This window comes from Hippoglossus stenolepis, chromosome 14 (assembly GCF_022539355.2).
Source record: "Hippoglossus stenolepis isolate QCI-W04-F060 chromosome 14, HSTE1.2, whole genome shotgun sequence".
Taxonomy (NCBI): Eukaryota; Metazoa; Chordata; class Actinopteri; order Pleuronectiformes; family Pleuronectidae; genus Hippoglossus; species Hippoglossus stenolepis.
The window spans coordinates 399,979-419,104 of NC_061496.1; the positions used below are offsets into that span (position 1 = coordinate 399,979).

Sequence of the window (19,126 nt, forward strand, 5' to 3'; positions counted from 1 at the left end):
GCAGGAAGACGACAGGTGACCTGCACGTCTCATCTTTTCCGTGATGTCAGTGTGTTGTTGTCCCTCTTTCAGTCGGGTACAGTGTGTACAGCAGGAAGTGCTGCACGGACCTGAGTGTGTGTTGAAACCTGAGGAGGCTGTAAACTCACACCTCTGTCCCCTCTGGAACCAGAAGTAACTGGATCTGGATCACCTGACACCTCCTCTTAGTCCGGCCCTGTCCTCACAGTTTGCTTGCAGCCCTGCAGTATGGCGGTCACCGGGGCCTGGAGTACACATCAGGACGACCCCCGGATCCTCCAACCAGGACCAGGACTCGGGTCAGGGCCGGAGCCAGGACAAGGGGCAGGACCAGGGCTGGGGCCAGGACTTGGGTCAGGACCAGGTCCAGCTACAAACCGTGTTTGGATCTCTCTGATTGCAGGTGAGTTTAACACAAACTAAAAGACTAAAGATCTAATGTGAGATTTAAAATGGCGAACAGGGCACATGACAACTTTTATGAGCCTTTCGTTTCGGTCCCACACTTGAACTAATTGTCCTATTAGACTCAAAACGTTTCTGAAACATCGTCATTGCCACACAGAAGAAAAAGAAAAACTGTTGGCTGCCAACGAGGAAAACTTCCCCGCAGCTGCAAGATTCGCAGAGACTGCAATAAAATATCTGAACAACAAAGTTAAAGATTTTGGGAGACAACTGAAAGAAATCTGAGGTGTTTGCCAGCATCATACAACGTACAGCAAGTCCAACATGGAAGATAAAGAGCACTCAGACTTGAAGAAAGAATATTAAAAGTGGGAAGATATACGCTGCTGGAATCTACGACTCTGAGGGCTCAAGCAACAAGGAGAAAACATCAGGGAAGAGATTGAAGCGCTTCTCCTCACAATCTTTCTGCAGTTGAATGAGAAGATCGGAGATGTGTTCGACTCTGTTCACTGCGTCGGGAGGAGAGAAGAAGTACGGCGCCGCCAGGTCATCATGATTGAGAGGAGGCTCCACCGGGATGCAGCAGAACAAAGGGTCCACTTGCAGCAAGATCTGCTGGTAAGAGAAGAACTGTGGCTGAAAATCAAGCAGGACGCGTGGTTAAGACTTAGAGTTCACCACCGACATCTGATGGGAGCTTCATGATTCTAAGAACTGTTGATAAAATGCTATTTTGTGACAAATTCCAAATCCCTATTAGGGACCTGCCTTTAGTTCCTGAGCAACAAAGCTCTGTTATTGTTAAAACCTTATCTAATTTTGCACTTTAGTTATTTAATTTATCTTTTCCATTTTCTTTGATGTCATGAGAAACAACCTTAAACGTTCAACAGTTAACTCTAGAGGCCTAAGAGACAATTTAGAAAGAAAAGCCATGTTTCTTTACTGTAAGAGTAAAACTGTATATTCCTCCAGGAAACACTCAAATGATCTGGATGAGAGATTCTGCTCAACACAACGGGGAGATAACATCCTCTTTTCACATGGTAAACCCAAATCTGCAGGAGTTGCAATTTTGTAAAAAAATTGTCGGTCTACTATATCTAATTCTGGAAAAAATGGTTAATGCAACACTATGAAAAATAGAAACCTACTTGCACAGGTCAAAGAAACTTACAGAAAGATATGTTACAGAAAATGTTTTATTAGGTGGTGACTGCAACATGGTTCTAGATGATTGACAGATTCCCTAGCAGACTCTTTTCTTGGTTCAAAACCACAATCAAATCCAGAATTGACTACTGGTTAGTGGCAGATTCAATTGTTTGTCAGATTTTAAACTGTGAAATGTCCCCTGCACCACTTCAGATCACTGCTCTATTCATGTATCAGTAGCTCCTCTAATGCAGTCTGCCAGGAAGAGAGGAAACGTAACGCCAACCTTCTGAAACAAGAACTATTGTAGTGACATAAAGAGACTTATCCAAGATGCCTTACAGGACAACTCCATTATACACTCAGAAATGGGAATTCTTCGTCAATATTCATTACCGTTCAGCAAGAGTGTTTTCAGGACAGTAATTCAAATCAATGGCTTTGTTGTCATTGTACAGTGCACAACAAAATTAAGTGTCTCCAGTGGATCACACATATACCCACACATCAAAAACAGTGGATCACATACACACATAAAAACAGACATGTAAAGACTATATAAATAAGTTAAAAGTCAAGAGTTAAAAATTAAATTGCACATGTTCTGTATTGCACTTATGAAATGTGTCACATGATGGCAGTGATTGGGTTAGGGTAACCCTAACCCATACTTGATTATTTCACAGTGGACTTTTGAGCAGAATTTAGTTCTCTAATTGTACTTGGATAGAAACTTTCCTGGAACCTGCAAGTGCGGGTTTTTAAAGACCTGTAGCGCCTCCCAGAGGGCAGCAGAGTAAAGAGGTGGTGACTATGTTTTTGGCTCGGCTGAGACCACGCGTTTTGTCAATGTCCTTTAGTGTTGGTAACTGTGTTCCAGTGATTTGTTGCGCAGTCTTAATTCCTCTTTGAAGAGCTTTCATGTCTGCTCAGTGCAGCTAACAAACCACACCAGCATGCTGTTTGTGAGGATGCTTTCAATGGAGCAATGATGGAAGGAGAGAAGCAGCTGCTGGGACAGCTTGGCTCTTTGCAGCGTCCTGAGGAAATACAGCCGCTGCTGTGCCTTCTTCACCAGAGTCCTGATGTCTGTGGTCCATGTGAGTTCCTGGGAGATGTGCGTGCCCAGGAATTTAAAGGAGGCCACAGTCTCCACTGGGTCTCCTCTCATGTGTAGGGGAGCAGGTTCCTCATTCTGTTTCCTGAAGTTGATGATCATCTCCTTTGTTTTATGGTTATTGGTGGATCACCATTCTGTCAGTTTGCAGACTTCATCCCTGTAGGCGAGTCATCACCATTGTGTATCAAGCCAACCACCATGTGTGTAGAGGGAGAACAGGAGAGGACTCAGCATGCACCCCTGTGGGGATCCGGTGTTGATTCTCAGGGGTGAAGAATGGTGGGTCCCTATCCTGACCGTCTGTGATCTGTTCATCCAACTGCAGAAGTGCTGGTTCATACCCAGGCCCAGTAGTTGGCTCTCCAGTCTGCTGGGGATGATTGTGTTAAATGCTGAGCTAAAATCTAAAAACAGCATCCTCGCATGTGTCCCATGATGTTCCAGGTGGGAAAGTGTAGTGTTGTGTTGATGGCAGCATCCGTTGACCTGTTGGTTCTATAGGCAAACTGGTGCTGGTCCAGGGTGGGTGGAAGATCTGCTTTAATGTGCCTCTGGACCAGCTTCTCGAAGCACTCCATGACAGTGGGTGTGAGAGCTACTGGTCTGTAGTCATTAAGGCTGGTGATGGATGCTTTCTTGGGGATAGGCACAATGGTTGCAGATTTGAGGCATTCTGGGACAGTGCATGTTGACAGGGAGAGATTGAAGATGTTGAACCTAAACCTCTGCCAGCTGGTCTGCACAGTCTCTTAGTGCGCTCCCTGGAAAGCCATCAGGACCAGCAGCTTTCCTGGGGTTTACACCTCGAAGCACCCTCCTGACGTCGTCTGTGCAGACAGCGAGTGTTGGGCTGTCTGGTGTTAGTGGTGATATATTCCCAAGATTTGCTTCAGTCATCTCAAAGCGAGTGGAGAAATGGTTTAGCTCCTCTGCAGGGAGTCACTGCTGCTGATGGTTGTTTTTACTGCCTTTGTACTCTGTGAGCTGCTGGATGCCTTGCCATGCCCGCCGTGGATCTCCATCACTAAAATCTCCTATCTTCTGCCTGTAGTCTGCCTTAGCCCCCCTGATGGCTCTCTTCAGATAGGACCTGGCCGTGCTGTAGAGATCGTTGTTTCCTGATCTGAAGGCTGTATTGCGTTCCAGCAGCAGAAGTTTGACTTCCCTATTCATCTATGGTTTGTTGTTTGGGAAGGACCAGATGCGTTTATCAACTGTAATACAATCAACACAGTTCTCTATGTAAAACAGAACTATGGATGTGTAGTCATTTATGTCCTGCTCTACAAATAAATCCCAGTTTGTGCGCTCAAAGCAGTCCTGGAGTTGAGAGGAAGCCCCCCCCAGGCCATGTCTATATGATTCTCACACTAGGTTTCGAGTTACTTATGAGAGGTTTGTAAGCAGGCGTGAGAAAGAGGGATAGATGGTCAGACAGGCCTAAGTGGGGGAGGCTGGAGACCCTGTATCCTTCCTTAACGTTGCTGTAGACATGGTCTATAGTGTTTAGACCTCTCGTGGGACATGTCACATGTTGGTAAAAGTTAGGGAGGACAGATTTCAGGTTTGCTTGATTAAAGTCTCCAGCTATTATAAAAATTCCATCTAGGTAAGCAGTCAGTGATTTACCAGTTGGTAGTTAGCAGGGCGTCCATTGCAAGCTTGGTGTTGGCACAAGGTGGCATGTATACAGCCATAGCAATAACGACTGTCTCACTTTAATGTACTCCACATCTGGTGAACAGTGTGTGTCGGTAATGGTTGCATTAGAACACCACCGGTTGTTAGTGTATATGCACAGTCCCCCTCCTTTGACCTTACCGGAGTCACTTGTCCTGTCTTCCCGGTGCGCTGTGCGGCCTGCTAACTCCACAGCCTCGTCGGGATCCCCGTGTTGAGCCAAGTCTCAGTGATGAACAGTACTGAGCAATCCCGCATTGCTTTTTGTGCCGTGATGATAAGCTGCAGTTCATCCATCTTATTGCAGAGCGATCTTGTGTTTGTAGGGTAGATGCTGGCTAGTGCTGGCTTGAAAGGAGCCAGCCTTAACCTGTTTTGGCGGGGTTCAAAACTGGCTCGGTAGCCCCGCTTCTGCCTCCTGTCCCTGCACCGCCTCCTGCGTCTCCCGCTCGGTATGGTAATCCACTGAGACCCCGGCGGACAAGCGATCTCCCCGGGGATCTGGTCGTGTTGGAAGTTACTAATGATGTCACAGGTCAATACAGGTCGTCACAGGTCATCACATGTCGTCCCCACAGGTCGTCACAGGTCATCACATGTCGTCACAGGTCATCACATGTCGTCACAGGTCATCACATGTCGTCACAGGTCATCACATGTCGTCCCCACAGGTCGTCACAGGTCATCACATGTCGTCACAGGTCATCACATCTCGTCACACGTCATCACATGTCGTCACCACATGTCATCACAGGTCATCACATCTCGTCACACGTCATCACATGTCGTCACCACAGGTCGTCACACGTCGTCACATCTCGTCACAAGTCATCACATGTCGTCACCACAGGTCGTCACAGGTCGTCACAGGTCGTCACATCTCGTCACACGTCATCACATCTCGTCACAGGTCATCACATGTCGTCACCACAGGTCTTCACAAGTCATCACATGTCGTCACATGTAGTCACAGGTCATCACATGTCGTCACAGGTCATCACATGTCGTCACAGGTCGTCACATGTCGTCACATGTCGTCACAGGTCGTCACATGTCGTCACAGGTCGTCACAAGTCGTCACAGGTCATCACATGTCGTCACAGGTCATCACATGTCGTCACAGGTCATCACATGTCGTCACAGGTCATCACATGTCGTCACAGGTCATCACATGTCGTCACAGGTCATCACATGTCGTCACATCTCGTCACACGTCATCACATGTCGTCACAGGTCGTCACATGTCGTCACAGGTCGTCACAGGTCGTCACATGTCGTCACAAGTCATCACATGTCGTCACAGGTCGTCACAAGTCATCACATGTTGTCACCACAGGTCGTCACATCTCGTCACAAGTCATCACAGGTCATCACATGTCGTCACACGTCATCACATGTCGTCACAGGTCATCACAGGTCATCACAGGTCATCACATGTCGTCACATCTCGTCACAGGTCATCACATGTCGTCACATGTCGTCACATGTCGTCACACGTCATCACATGTCGTCACAGGTCATCACAGGTCATCACAGGTCATCACATGTCGTCACATCTCGTCACAGGTCGTCACATGTCGTCACCACAGGTCGTCACATGTCGTCACATGTCGTCACAGGTCATCACATGTCGTCACAGGTCATCACATGTCGTCACATCTCGTCACATGTCATCACATCTCGTCACAGGTCATCACATGTCGTCACAGGTCATCACATGTCGTCACAGGTCATCACATGTCGTCACACGTCATCACAGGTCATCACAGGTCATCACATGTCGTCACATCTCGTCACAGGTCGTCACATGTCGTCACCACAGGTCGTCACATGTCGTCACATCTCGTCACAGGTCATCACATGTCGTCACAGGTCATCACATGTCGTCACAGGTCATCACATGTCGTCACATCTCGTCACAGGTCGTCACATGTCGTCACCACAGGTCGTCACATGTCGTCACACGTCATCACATGTCGTCACAGGTCATCACAGGTCATCACAGGTCATCACATGTCGTCACATCTCGTCACAGGTCGTCACATGTCGTCACCACAGGTCGTCACATGTCGTCACATGTCGTCACAGGTCATCACATGTCGTCACAGGTCATCACATGTCGTCACAGGTCATCACATGTCGTCACATCTCGTCACACGTTATCACATGTCGTCACAGGTCGTCACAGGTCGTCACATCTCGTCACATGTCGTCACATGTCGTCACAGGTCGTCACATCTCGTCACATGTCGTCACAAGTCATCACATGTCGTCACAAGTCATCACAAGTCATCACATGTCGTCACAGGTCGTCACATGTCGTCACAGGTCATCACATGTCGTCACATCTCGTCACAAGTCATCACATGTCATCACAGGTCGTCACATGTTGTCGTCACATGTCGTCACATGTCGTCACATCTCGTCACAAGTCATCACATGTCGTCACAGGTCATCACATGTCGTCACATCTCGTCACAAGTCATCACATGTCGTCACAGGTCATCACATGTTGTCACAGGTCATCACATGTCGTCGTCACAGGTCATCACATGTCGTCACATCTCGTCACAGGTCATCACATGTCGTCACAGGTCATCACATGTCGTCACATCTCATCACATGTCATCACAGGTCATCACAGGTCATCACATGTCGTCACATGTCGTCACATCTCGTCACAAGTCATCACAGGTCGTCACATGTCATCACAGGTCATCACATGTCATCACAGGTCGTCACATGTTGTCGTCACAAGTCATCACATGTCGTCACAGGTCATCACATGTCGTCACATCTCGTCACAAGTCATCACATGTCGTCACAGGTCATCACATGTTGTCACAGGTCATCACATGTCGTCGTCACAGGTCATCACATGTCGTCACATCTCGTCACAGGTCATCACATGTCGTCACATCTCGTCACAAGTCATCACATGTCATCACAGGTCGTCACATGTTGTCTCACATGTCGTCACGTGGCGGCACATCTCGTCACAAGTCATCACATGTCGTCACAGGTCATCACATGTCGTCACATCTCGTCACAAGTCATCACATGTCGTCACAGGTCATCACATGTTGTCACAGGTCATCACATGTCGTCGTCACAGGTCATCACATGTCGTCACATCTCGTCACAGGTCATCACATGTCGTCACAGGTCATCACATGTCGTCACATCTCATCACATGTCATCACAGGTCATCACAGGTCATCACATGTCGTCACATGTCGTCACATCTCGTCACAAGTCATCACAGGTCGTCACAAGTCATCACATGTCGTCACATGTCGTCACATGTCGTCACAGGTCATCACATGTCATCACAGGTCGTCACATGTCGTCACATCTCGTCACAGGTCATCACAGGTCATCACAGGTCATCACATGTCGTCACATGTCGTCACATCTCGTCACAAGTCATCACAGGTCGTCACATGTCATCACAAGTCATCACATGTCGTCACAGGTCGTCACATGTCGTCACATGTCATCACATCTCGTCACAAGTCATCACAGGTCATCACATGTCGTCACAGGTCATCACATGTCATCACAGGTCATCACATGTCGTCACATGTCGTCACATCTCGTCACAAGTCATCACATGTTGTCACAGGTCATCACATGTCGTCACAGGTCATCACATGTCGTCACAGGTCATCACATGTCATCACATGTCGTCACAGGTCGTCACATCTCGTCACAAGTCATCACATGTCGTCACAGGTCATCACATGTCGTCACAGGTCATCACATGTCATCACATGTCGTCACAGGTCGTCACATCTCGTCACAAGTCATCACATCTCGTCACAAGTCATCACAGGTCATCACATGTCGTCACAGGTCATCACATGTCATCACAGGTCATCACATGTCGTCACATGTCGTCACATCTCGTCACAAGTCATCACATGTTGTCACAGGTCATCACATGTCGTCACAGGTCATCACATGTCGTCACATGTCGTCACAGGTCGTCACATCTCGTCACAAGTCATCACATGTCGTCACAGGTCATCACATCTCGTCACATCTCGTCACAAGTCATCACATGTCGTCACAGGTCATCACATGTCATCACATCTCGTCACAAGTCATCACATCTCGTCACAGGTCATCACATGTCGTCACCACAGGTCGTCACATGTCTCTGACCTATGAACTTTAGTGACCTCTGACCTATGAAGCCTGGAGTCGTTGCTGCTGACGTGAATCTTATTGTGTTTACGTTGAGCCTAAGCAGTTTCAGTTTGGACTCGGTGTCGCCCCCTGCATGTGACTGAGGTCGCTAACCTGACGTCTGTTAAGAGTCTCTAATGATCAGAGTTCGATTCTCGGTCGTTCAGAGGAAATCTGTTGGAAACGTGAATGTGTCCTGAAACATCACAAACAGTCACTTGATGTTTCCCAGCTGACCGTGAAGGCAGCACAGGGCGTTCTGCTCGCTGATTGGCTGTGGTTGCTAAGGGAGCGTTACTATGGTAATGCGTGTCTTGAGGATCAATCACAGTCTCAGACTCGAGCCGCCGCGATGCTAACAGGCTAACAGGCTAACCGGGAGATTTATCGGTTAAAACGCGAAGAAGAAACAACGGAAACGGAAGAAAAAGTTGGTGAGTGAATGAAGAGCAGCCGCACTGCCTGATGGGAAACAGAGCAGACATCTCTTCACTTTTCAAACAGTTCGGCTGCTGCTGCTAAATGTTAGCGGCTAACGTGTTAGCAGTGTGGAAAGTTTGAGGAAGTGAGACCTGTTCAGGATGAGTGAGGACCCCGAGCTGCAGGGGGCGGCAGAGTTCATCAGAGGTAAGACTCAAAGACTCAAAGACTCAAAGACTCAGGGTTCAGTCAAACTATAGAAACAAGTGATCAGCTGATCAGAGGATTGATCCAACACAGGAATCATGATATTTGTTTAGAAGAAAAGATGAGCTGAAGCTTTATTGATCCTTCGTAGAGGAAATTCTCAATATACATTAAAATTAAGGATTCAAATAAGATTAAAGTATAAATCTAAACATGTCAGTGATCTGTTTTGTTTTGAACGTCTACACTGAAACTGAAGTGTAGACGAAGCTATTGTACTCACATGATTCTTGTTGTTCAGGTTTTGTTCCCTGATGCACTTATTGTGAGTCACTTTGGATAAAAGCTAAATGATGTAATGTGTTTCTCTGTCTCCTTCAGAGCGTCTGTACTTCGCCACGTTACGCAGTAAACCCAAGAGCACGGCCAACACACACTACTTCTGCACCGACGAAGAGTTCGTCTACGAGAAGTAAGTCCATGTTCTTCTGCTGCACTGCATCATGGGAGTTCAAACCATCTGTTGTCATGTGACTTCATCTGAACAAGTGTTCTGAGGACTGAGTCCAGGTCACACTCTGACTCGGTGTGTGTGTGTGTGTATGAACACTCTGACTCTGTGTGTGTGTGTGTGTGTGTATGAACACTCTGACTCTGTGTGTGTGTGTGTGTGTGTGTATGAACACTCTGACTCTGTGTGTGTGTGTGTGTGTGTATGAACACTCTGACTCTGTGTGTGTGTGTATGAACACTCTGACTCTGTGTGTGTGTGTATGAACACTCTGACTCTGTGTGTGTGTGTATGAACACTCTGACTCTGAGTGTGTGTGTATGAACACTCTGACTCTGTGTGTGTGTGTATGAACACTCTGACTCTGTGTGTGTGTGTATGAACACTCTGACTCTGTGTGTGTGTGTGTATGAACACTGACTCTGTGTGTGTGTGTGTATGTGTGTATGAACACTCTGACTCTGAGTGTGTGTGTATGAACACTCTGACTCTGTGTGTGTGTGTATGAACACTCTGACTCTGTGTGTGTGTGTATGAACACTCTGACTCTGAGTGTGTGTGTATGAACACTCTGACTCTGTGTGTGTGTGTATGAACACTCTGACTCTGAGTGTGTGTGTATGAACACTCTGACTCTGAGTGTGTGTGTATGAACACTCTGACTCTGTGTGTGTGTGTATGAACACTCTGACTCTGTGTGTGTGTGTGTATGAACACTCTGACTCTGGGTGTGTGTGTATGAACACTCTGACTCTGAGTGTGTGTGTATGAACACTCTGACTCTGTGTGTGTGTGTATGAACACTCTGACTCTGAGTGTGTGTGTATGAACACTCTGACTCTGAGTGTGTGTGTATGAACACTCTGACTCTGAGTGTGTGTGTATGAACACTCTGACTCTGTGTGTGTGTGTGTATGAACACTCTGACTCTGTGTGTGTGTGTATGAACACTCTGACTCTGAGTGTGTGTGTATGAACACTCTGACTCTGAGTGTGTGTGTATGAACACTCTGACTCTCTGTGTGTGTGTGAACACTCTGACTCTGTCTGTGTGTGTGAACACTCTGACTCTGTGTGTGTCTCTTTGTGTCTCTCTCAGTTTCTATGCAGACTTCGGGCCTCTCAACTTGTCCATGTTGTTCAGATTCTGCTGCAAACTCAACAAGAAGCTGAAGGTGAGTTTCACCCCTCCCATTGCAGGAATGTCCAGAATGCAACAGGACTTCTGAGTGTGACATACATGACTCCATTATTAAAGTTTCACCAGTAACGTGTTCACTCAAACGACCAATAAGACGACCAGACCGCAGTCAGCTGACACAGCTCATTACTCATTCATTTGTTTCTCTAGTAGACACACGTATAAAGAAGTGTATCATTTATCATGCATGTATTTTATTTTGTGTGTATGTGTGTGTATCGACTTTGCAGCTTTTTCAGATTGTTAAATGTATGTTTTGTGTTGTCTTTTTGTTGCTATGGTGACGACATTCCTCTGGTTGACTGTTGTTGATCGTCATAACAACAAGCAGACCGGATATAACAGGAAGTCGTACCTGAACCAACCCGAAACCAGCAGAGAACCCTGAACATGTCCTGGTTCTGATCCAGAACACGTTTAGGTCCAGATCCAATGAAATGTGTCTGCTCACAGTAAACTGTGTTCAGTCTAAATATGGCGTGTGGAGTCATCACGCAGTTTTCCCATGTTGCATTGCACAAATGAAACAGGAGCTGTAACGCAAACAAAATATAACTAACAAAACAAAAGTTTTTAACAAGTTGAATTTGGTGACATCACTTACTGTGAGTGTCAGTCGAATTTTCAGCGTGGGAGTTTATATACAGAGGTCGGAGGTCATGGTCTGTTCACCTGCAGCTCGTCATCGAGTTGATTTCAGTCATGTGATCAGAACCTGCACGTCAATAACGCTGTCTGTCACATGACCTGTCACATGACCTGTCACATGAGCACAGAGATATCTAGATGCAAACAACAGAAACCTGATGAAGCTGTGCTCCTCTTCCTCAGTCCTTCACTCTGACCAGGAAACGAATCGTTCACTACACCAGCTTCAACCAGAGGAAGAGATCCAACGCTGCTGTTCTGATTGGAGGATACGCTGTGAGTGCATCACTTCCTCTTCCTGTTGACTAAACATTAAACAAGCTGAGATAAAAACTCACAATTGATTTAGTCTGCTGGTCACATGATGTATCACATGACTGGTCTTTGTGTCTCAGGTGATTTATTTGAAGAAAACTCCAGAAGAAGCGTACCGAGCTCTGATCTCTGGATCGAACGCCTCCTACCTGCCCTTCAGGTCAGTGTCCACACTACTTCCTGTTCTACCTGTGACCTTTAACTCTGTCACTGTGTGGCCAGCAGGGGACGTTCAGGAACCTCCTGAAAACTCAGTCCTCCTTGTGACGAGAGAGAGAGAGAGAGAGAGAGAGAGAGAGAGAGAGAGAGAGAGAGAGAGAGAGAGAGAGAGAGAGAGAGATTTTGTTAGTTATTGTTATTGTGTAGTGATTAAATAGTGAGCACTGAAATAAAGTGAAGTAAACACATTGTCTGCTGGACCACGAGTCACTGATGATGAGGACTTTGTGTCTCTGCAGGGATGCGTCCTTTGGAAACTGCAGCTACAGTCTCACTCTGCTTGACTGTCTTCAGGGCATCAGGAAGGTGAGTTCTTCACTCTGATTGGCTGAATCAGCCAATTGGCGACTGCACACTATGATGATGTGTAAAAACAAACACACTTACAGTGGGTGTGTGACATCAGCACGGGTGTGTGTATATAAATATATGGTTGTGTTTCAGGCTCTGCAGCACGGCTTCTTTGACTTCGAGACCTTTGATGTGGACGAGTATGAACATTACGAGGTGAGTCTCTCGACTCTTCTTCAGATAGAAGAAGAATAAGGTCGAAGGTCACTCATTCTCCAGACGTCAGTCACATGACACAGAAACACCACAAGGAAGATAACTATGAAGAAACGTGTGTGACCTCGTCTTTCCTGGTCTGTAGCGGGTGGAGAACGGAGACCTGAACTGGATTGTCCCGGGGAAGTTTGTGGCGTTCAGCGGACCTCACCCGAAAACTAAAGTGGAGAACGGTAAGTTCACAGGAAGTGACTTCAATCTATCAATCAATTAAATTTTATTTGTATTGTCTCATATTCCCAGTTTGTCTCATATTCCCAGTTTGTCTCATAGATGTTAACAAGGAGCAACTTCCTCTGTTCTTAACTCAACAACAGTCAAACAGAAACTTAGTGATCAGTGAATAAAGCTCAGTCCCATGTGAGGATCCTCTCCCAGGACACAAGTCCAACAGATGCTGATGGAACTGAACACATCAACACAACAACAGGATTCACTACATGAGAAGAACCAGTTTGTAACTTCATGTTTAAAGTGTTTATACATAATGTCTGATGGAGATGAAGGAGCAGATGAACTGAGGACTTCCTGTCAGTGAAGGTAGAAGATGTGAGGAGACATGTTGTGTATCAAGAAGTCTGGTTGTGATCATAGTCCTCGATCAGCTGACACCATCAGGATCTCTGGTCCATGATCACAGTCTGTGATCCACCATCAGGATCAGGATCCACCATCAGAGAATGTTCTCTTCAGACAATGAACACACACACATATTTATATATATGTAACACATATAATTGGGTTATTATAATATATTATTGTTAATGCACATACAAACACAGGAGCAGGAAATGAGAATTAAAATCATTAACCCCCACTATAAACGCCTCTGTAACACTTGTGCCCGCTCTGCCCCCTGCAGGTTACCCTCTCCATGCCCCCGAGGCGTACTTCCCCTACTTCAGAAAACACAACGTCACCACCATCGTCCGTCTCAACAAGAAGATCTACGATTCCAAACGTTTCACCGACGCCGGGTTCGACCACTATGACCTCTTCTTCGTAGACGGCAGCACGCCGAGCGACACCATCACACGCCGCTTCCTGCACATCTGTGAGAGCACAGACGGAGCTGTGGCCGTCCACTGCAAAGGTGAGGACGTCCTTCATTGTTTCTGATGATGTCCGTCTCTCTCCTCTCGTCCGTCCCTCTCGTCCGTCTCTCTCCTCTCGTCCGTCCCTCTCCTCTCGTCCGTCCCTCTCCTCTCGTCCGTCCCTCTCCTCTCGTCCGTCCCTCTCGTCTGTCTCTCTCTACTCCCCGAATCAGAGAAACTAAAACAAAAGACGATGTGGACGAGACGTAATCAGATTATTGGCTCAGTCTGTTAATAATGTGAATCTGACTGAACGTCCCTCTCTCTGTCAGCTGGTCTGGGCAGGACAGGCACTCTGATTGGCTGTTACCTGATGAAACATTATCGCTTCACAGCGGGCGAGGCCGTGGCCTGGATCCGGATCTGCAGACCGGGCTCTGTGATTGGACCTCAGCAGAACTTCCTGGAAGAGTGAGTCACTGGATGTTGTTTGTAGTTACTGAGGGAAAGATCCAGAACCAGATTTAGATTTAGATTCAGAACCCAATTCAGATCTAGATCCAGAACCATAGCCAGATGCAGAACAAGAACTAGATTGTAGAAAAGTCTGGATAAATCATCTGTGACTGAGACAACAGAATGTTTTCATCTTTTTATTTTCTAACGTCACAAACAACGTGTGTGTGTGTGTGTGTGTGTGTGTGTGTGTGTGTGTGTGTGTGTGTGTGTGTGTGTGTGTGTGTGTGTGTGTGTGTGTGTGTGTGTGTGTGTGTGTGTGTGTGTGTGTGTGTGTGTGTGTGTGTGTTCACAGGAAGCAGGCGGCGCTGTGGTTGCTCGGCGACAGTGAACGCGCCCAGAAGATCAAGCTTGAGGAGAGGGTGGTGTCTCACCTCATCACCAGTATGGATGACCTCAATTTAAACTCCGCCCAAAACAGCAACACGAGCAGATCAACGACCTCTGACCTTCTACACAAGGTCACAGACACACACATAACCTAAACCTGATTCTAACCTTAACACCAAGTCTGTCTTAAATAACTATGAAATAGACGCCTTTCATCCTCATCACCTCTATAACAACCTGCTGAATTTATGTTTCTGGATGAACGGGGAGTCGCTTCTTCTGCAACAATGAAGTTAAAACACTGATAATATTATATTCTGCTTCCTTATTTTTATTCTTGTCTGTTTTTGGCATCAACTTTGATGTCAAACCATTTTTACTTGTGATAGTGAATGAGGCCAATGATCGTATTAAACCAAAATTGGTCTTGTGACTATAGATAGACAAGTGCACACACACACACACACTCATGGTGCATTTGTTTCATCCACCAGGGGGAGCTAACAGACGGTGGGCTCGCTCTGACTCAGGGAGACAAACTAAGAGCGTTAAAGAGTCGACGCCCCCCCCGTCCCACCACCACCGGACCTCTGAGGTAGGAGGGGTGGGGGGTTAGTCCATGTGTGGTCAGAACGCTAGTGAACATGTTAACTCCGTGTTTGGTTTCAGGATGGACGACATGAAGATTCACAGCAGATCAGCGTCTCAGCCGCTCAGGTACCGCCCACTTCCTGTTAAGTCATGTGACATCAGCAGTCCGCAACACGCCACCATGACACGTCTGAACCAGTCCTTGACTCCTCCCACAACACATCAAACCATGACTGTGTGTGTGCGTGTTCATTCAGGTTATCGATGGGAGCCCCCCCCCCTTCCCCCCTAAAGTCCTTCAGGTTCCCATCATCCTCTGCTTCAGCTGCAGCCAAGAGGATCGGGAGGAGTCCGTCATCAACGGCCTCGAATATTAGGAGGTCAGTGTCTGTGACTCCTCCTCTTCTTCACCTGTGTCTCCTCCTCTTCATCATCTGTGACTCCTCCTCTTCATCACTTGTGTCTGTGTCTCTTCCTCTGATTGTTTTGTTTATAACATGTTGTTACTATGCTCCTCCCCATCAGCTCAGCCCTTGGCTCTCGATTGGCCAGCTCTCTGACTGACCTTTATGTGGAGGAGGAAACAACAAATCATTATTCTTCACCTCCTCCCTCCTCCTCCTCTTTGCCTCTAAGCCCCTCCTCCCTGGTCCCGTCTTCTCTTTGTCGCTATGGTAATGGCCCTCGCGGTATGCAGCACGAAGTCAACAACAACAGCAGTCCGTTCAGCTCCACAGTGCCCCCTGCAGGAAAAAGCTTTGTCCGCCCAGGGCCCCAGGACTTGGGCCCTTGCAGAGGCCCTGGGCCCTACAGTGCTATGAAGGGCCCGTCAGGACGCTACCTGAGCCGCTCCATACCTGTAAGTCCTCTGACACGGCAGCAGCTTAGCCCCGCCCCTCTCTCTGGGTTGGCTCTCTCTCTTCTGCTGTCACAACACACCTGTGGTCTCCCCTGTGGTCTCCCTGTGGTCTCCCCTGTGGTCTCCCCTGTGGTCTCACCTGTGGTTTCCCCTGTGGTCTCACCTGTGGTCTCCCCTGTGGTCTCACCTGTGGTCTCACCTGTGGTCTCCCTGTGGTCTCCCTGTGGTCTCCCCTGTGGTCTCCCCTGTGGTCTCCCTGTGGTCTCCCCTGTGGTCTCACCTGTGGTCTCCCCGTGGTCTCACCTGTGGTCTCCCCTGTGGTCTCCCCTGTGGTCTCACCTGTGGTCTCACCTGTGGTCTCCCCTGTGGTCTCACCTGTGGTCTCCCCTGTGGTCTCACCTGTGGTCTCACTAAGTTATTAGTTTCAATGGTTGCTTCACGAGTTCAGGTCACATGACCTGGTTGCTTCACGTGTTCTTCAGGTTGATCCAGGTCTGTTGGTGTCTCTTCTCTCACACTAACATGAAGCTGCTGCTGAGTTAAAGGAACCACATCATTTATTTAAACAAGCTCCGCCCCCTCATGTATCTCAACCACACCATGACGAATCAGAGCGTCTCATGTGGCGAAGGAAGAAAATCAGTTGGCGAGACTGTCGGCGAGCATATATAAAGATGATCAGTGACTGTGCTCTCGACCAATCCTGAGTCAGTCTCGGCTGTCAATCATCGTTTTTTTAGCATGTTCTTAGCATGTAGTTATCCTGTTGTTAGCATCACCCTTCCCTGACTGGGTTTTCTTCTCTCTTACAGTCTCTTCAGTCTGACTTCATCCAGTACTAAAACTACAGATCTGACCTGAGGACACATTACCCACAATTCCCCCTGGCGACCCTGAAAAGGAAGCGACGGAAGCAGCGACTGAAGACGCTGAACAGCTGCTCTGTCTACACTGAATGTAAATGCGATGATGTCATCGACTCGCGTCGATACAGAGACAGATTTTATATAAATGTATTTTTATTTTAACAAAGATCATTTAGAGTTTTCGATGAACTGAAGGATCAGCTGACGACAACTCGCTCTGTCGTCATGGTTACAGTATTAACTTTGTGTTTGTGAGTCAGTGTGAAGGATCCAATCATTTTATTATCGATAGCAACAATAAAGAAGGAAGAAGAAGAAACCGAAAACGGAACATTAGCAACAAACTCAGGGCATTAATGTGTGTTTATAAACCAGCAATGATGTGTTTACTGACCAGTGGAACGTGTGTTAACACCGTGTGATGTCAACACGTGTGTGTGGTGAGCGTGTTGGTGTGTATGTTGACGTGGTCATTAGGGCTTCATGATACATCAAAAATGAATCGCCACGATATCGACGTGATATACATATTGCAAAAAAGTATTCACGCTCTACATGTGAATAAATTTGGCCAATCAGAGGAGCCCTGCTGCCATAGATAATAAATAGATTAAATTCATTAAATAATAAATAGAATGGAAATAATGTTTTTAACTTATTTACTCACTGTATTGGGTCTATAGCAGTGACGCCAGAGCAGAAAGACATTTGTTTATTTATCACAAGTCTTATAGTCATGAAGATATTCAACAGCGTTATCGCATGTTTTCCTACTATTGTGCAGCCCTAGTGTGCAGTCTGCCTGTTTTTGTGTATGTTGACATGTCCGTGTTGACGTGTGTTGGTGTATTGTGTGTGTGTTGCATTGGGACACGTGTCCTCAGAGAATGATGAAATCTGAGACGAGGTCCAACATGTATATCAGACAGAAGTCAGCTCAGGAAGAACTTCGTTTCTGGGTAGACGCTAAATATTTGTCAGCTGATTGGCTGTCTGGAGATAAGCTGATCAATTGATCAGAGAATAATTCTAATGTCCGAGACTCTACCTCTTACACTTTCAAAATAAAAGCTCCAAGGAGTAAGAACAATGAAATGTTTGATATTAAAACAGCAAAAAAAACACAAAAACGACGCTCAACCATTGGTTAATGCTCCCCAGTCACATGATAATGGTGATTATTATCACTATTATTAACAACAATAAATCTGAGAGAAGTGAACGCTTCACTGCACAAAGTGCCTTTATCTCTAGTTTGCAGAGGGCTTTTATTTTGAAGTGATTTTAATAATTATTGCTTCAGTCTGATTCTTTAAAAAAAAACTTAATTCTAACTTTATTTAAACATAACGAAGGGATGAGTTACAAAATACATGTGTAGCCTTTTTTCTTAATTCACTTTATTTCTGAGAAGATGCACAAATAAAATCTCTTTCTTCTGATTCTGTTTGCGTTTGTGTCGACTGTCACAGAGTTTGAGACCAGAGCTCTGAACTACGAAGCAGGCTTTGTTATCAGGTTAACTTCAGGTTTAATTCAGAGTTTTCTGTCCTATGAAGCTCGTTCGCTTGTTATCGGGGTAAATCGGGGTAACTTATGCTGAACAGCTAAACTGCTCCAGGTTAAGTTGGAGCTAAAACATCAAACAGTATAAAGCTCCGCCCACTGATAAGTCTCTTCCTTTGAACCATGACATCATGTTCTTAGAGGATCCGTGGAGCTGGTGTGGATGGTTCGAGTCTCTGAGGAGGACCAGGGTCTTCTGAGACCCACAAGATCCTTTGAGCTCCTCTGATGAGCTTCTGAAAGATCTAGATTCTCCTCAGAGGGAATACTTAGAGTATATTTGTGTGTTTTATTTCCTGCAGCTGAGCTTGAAGCCACCAGGGTCTCACCTGAAAGACTAAAACTGTCAGACACAATGAGAATACATATCGATGACATGTGAGATTATATTCAGATCTGCTCTTGTTAATGAACAGTTTTACTATAAAAACAATCGCAGATGTTTTACCAGCTGTTCTTCCTGCATTTAGCAGCTGTGACTGAGTTTCTTTTATTCTGGGTCATGTGTTTGTTCTCCTCTGATTTTCTAATACAACAGTTTGATCCTCGGCTCCGCTGTCAGTCAAACTGTCCATGTCTGTGATTGGTCATATGCAGTAAACCCCGCCCCTTTATGTGCACATGCTCACATCTTGATGAGGAAAACCTGAGTTAACTTAACGAGTTTAAACCAGCGTCATGTGACCACTGAGCCTGAC

General features: G+C 46.4%; 2 protein-coding genes across 11 annotated transcripts in view; both read left to right on the forward strand.

Moving 5' to 3' along the window:
- LOC118121592 (receptor expression-enhancing protein 6) overlaps positions 1-19,126 on the forward strand; it is a 719,670-nt gene that overhangs the window by 387,113 nt on the left and 313,431 nt on the right. The window lies entirely within an intron of this gene.
- cdc14ab (cell division cycle 14Ab) lies at positions 251-18,305 on the forward strand. Of its 5 annotated transcripts, none has more exons than XM_035177482.1 (16): positions 251-424; positions 9,587-9,677; positions 10,816-10,891; positions 11,749-11,841; positions 11,961-12,040; positions 12,339-12,405; positions 12,544-12,606; positions 12,752-12,839; positions 13,529-13,759; positions 14,033-14,171; positions 14,512-14,677; positions 15,041-15,141; positions 15,216-15,263; positions 15,395-15,517; positions 15,663-15,996; positions 16,809-18,305. In XM_035177482.1, the coding sequence occupies exons 3-16, from the start codon at positions 10,850-10,852 to the stop codon at positions 16,836-16,838; spliced, it is 1,605 nt and encodes a 534-aa protein (XP_035033373.1). In that variant the 5' UTR covers positions 251-424; positions 9,587-9,677; positions 10,816-10,849; the 3' UTR covers positions 16,839-18,305. The 5 variants fall into 5 exon arrangements, with proteins under 5 accessions (XP_035033373.1, XP_035033372.1, XP_035033369.1 ...); XM_035177478.1 differs by lacking the exon at positions 251-424 and adding an exon at positions 8,880-9,205; XM_035177479.1 differs by lacking the exon at positions 251-424 and adding an exon at positions 8,880-9,205 and having other exon boundaries at positions 14,096-14,171.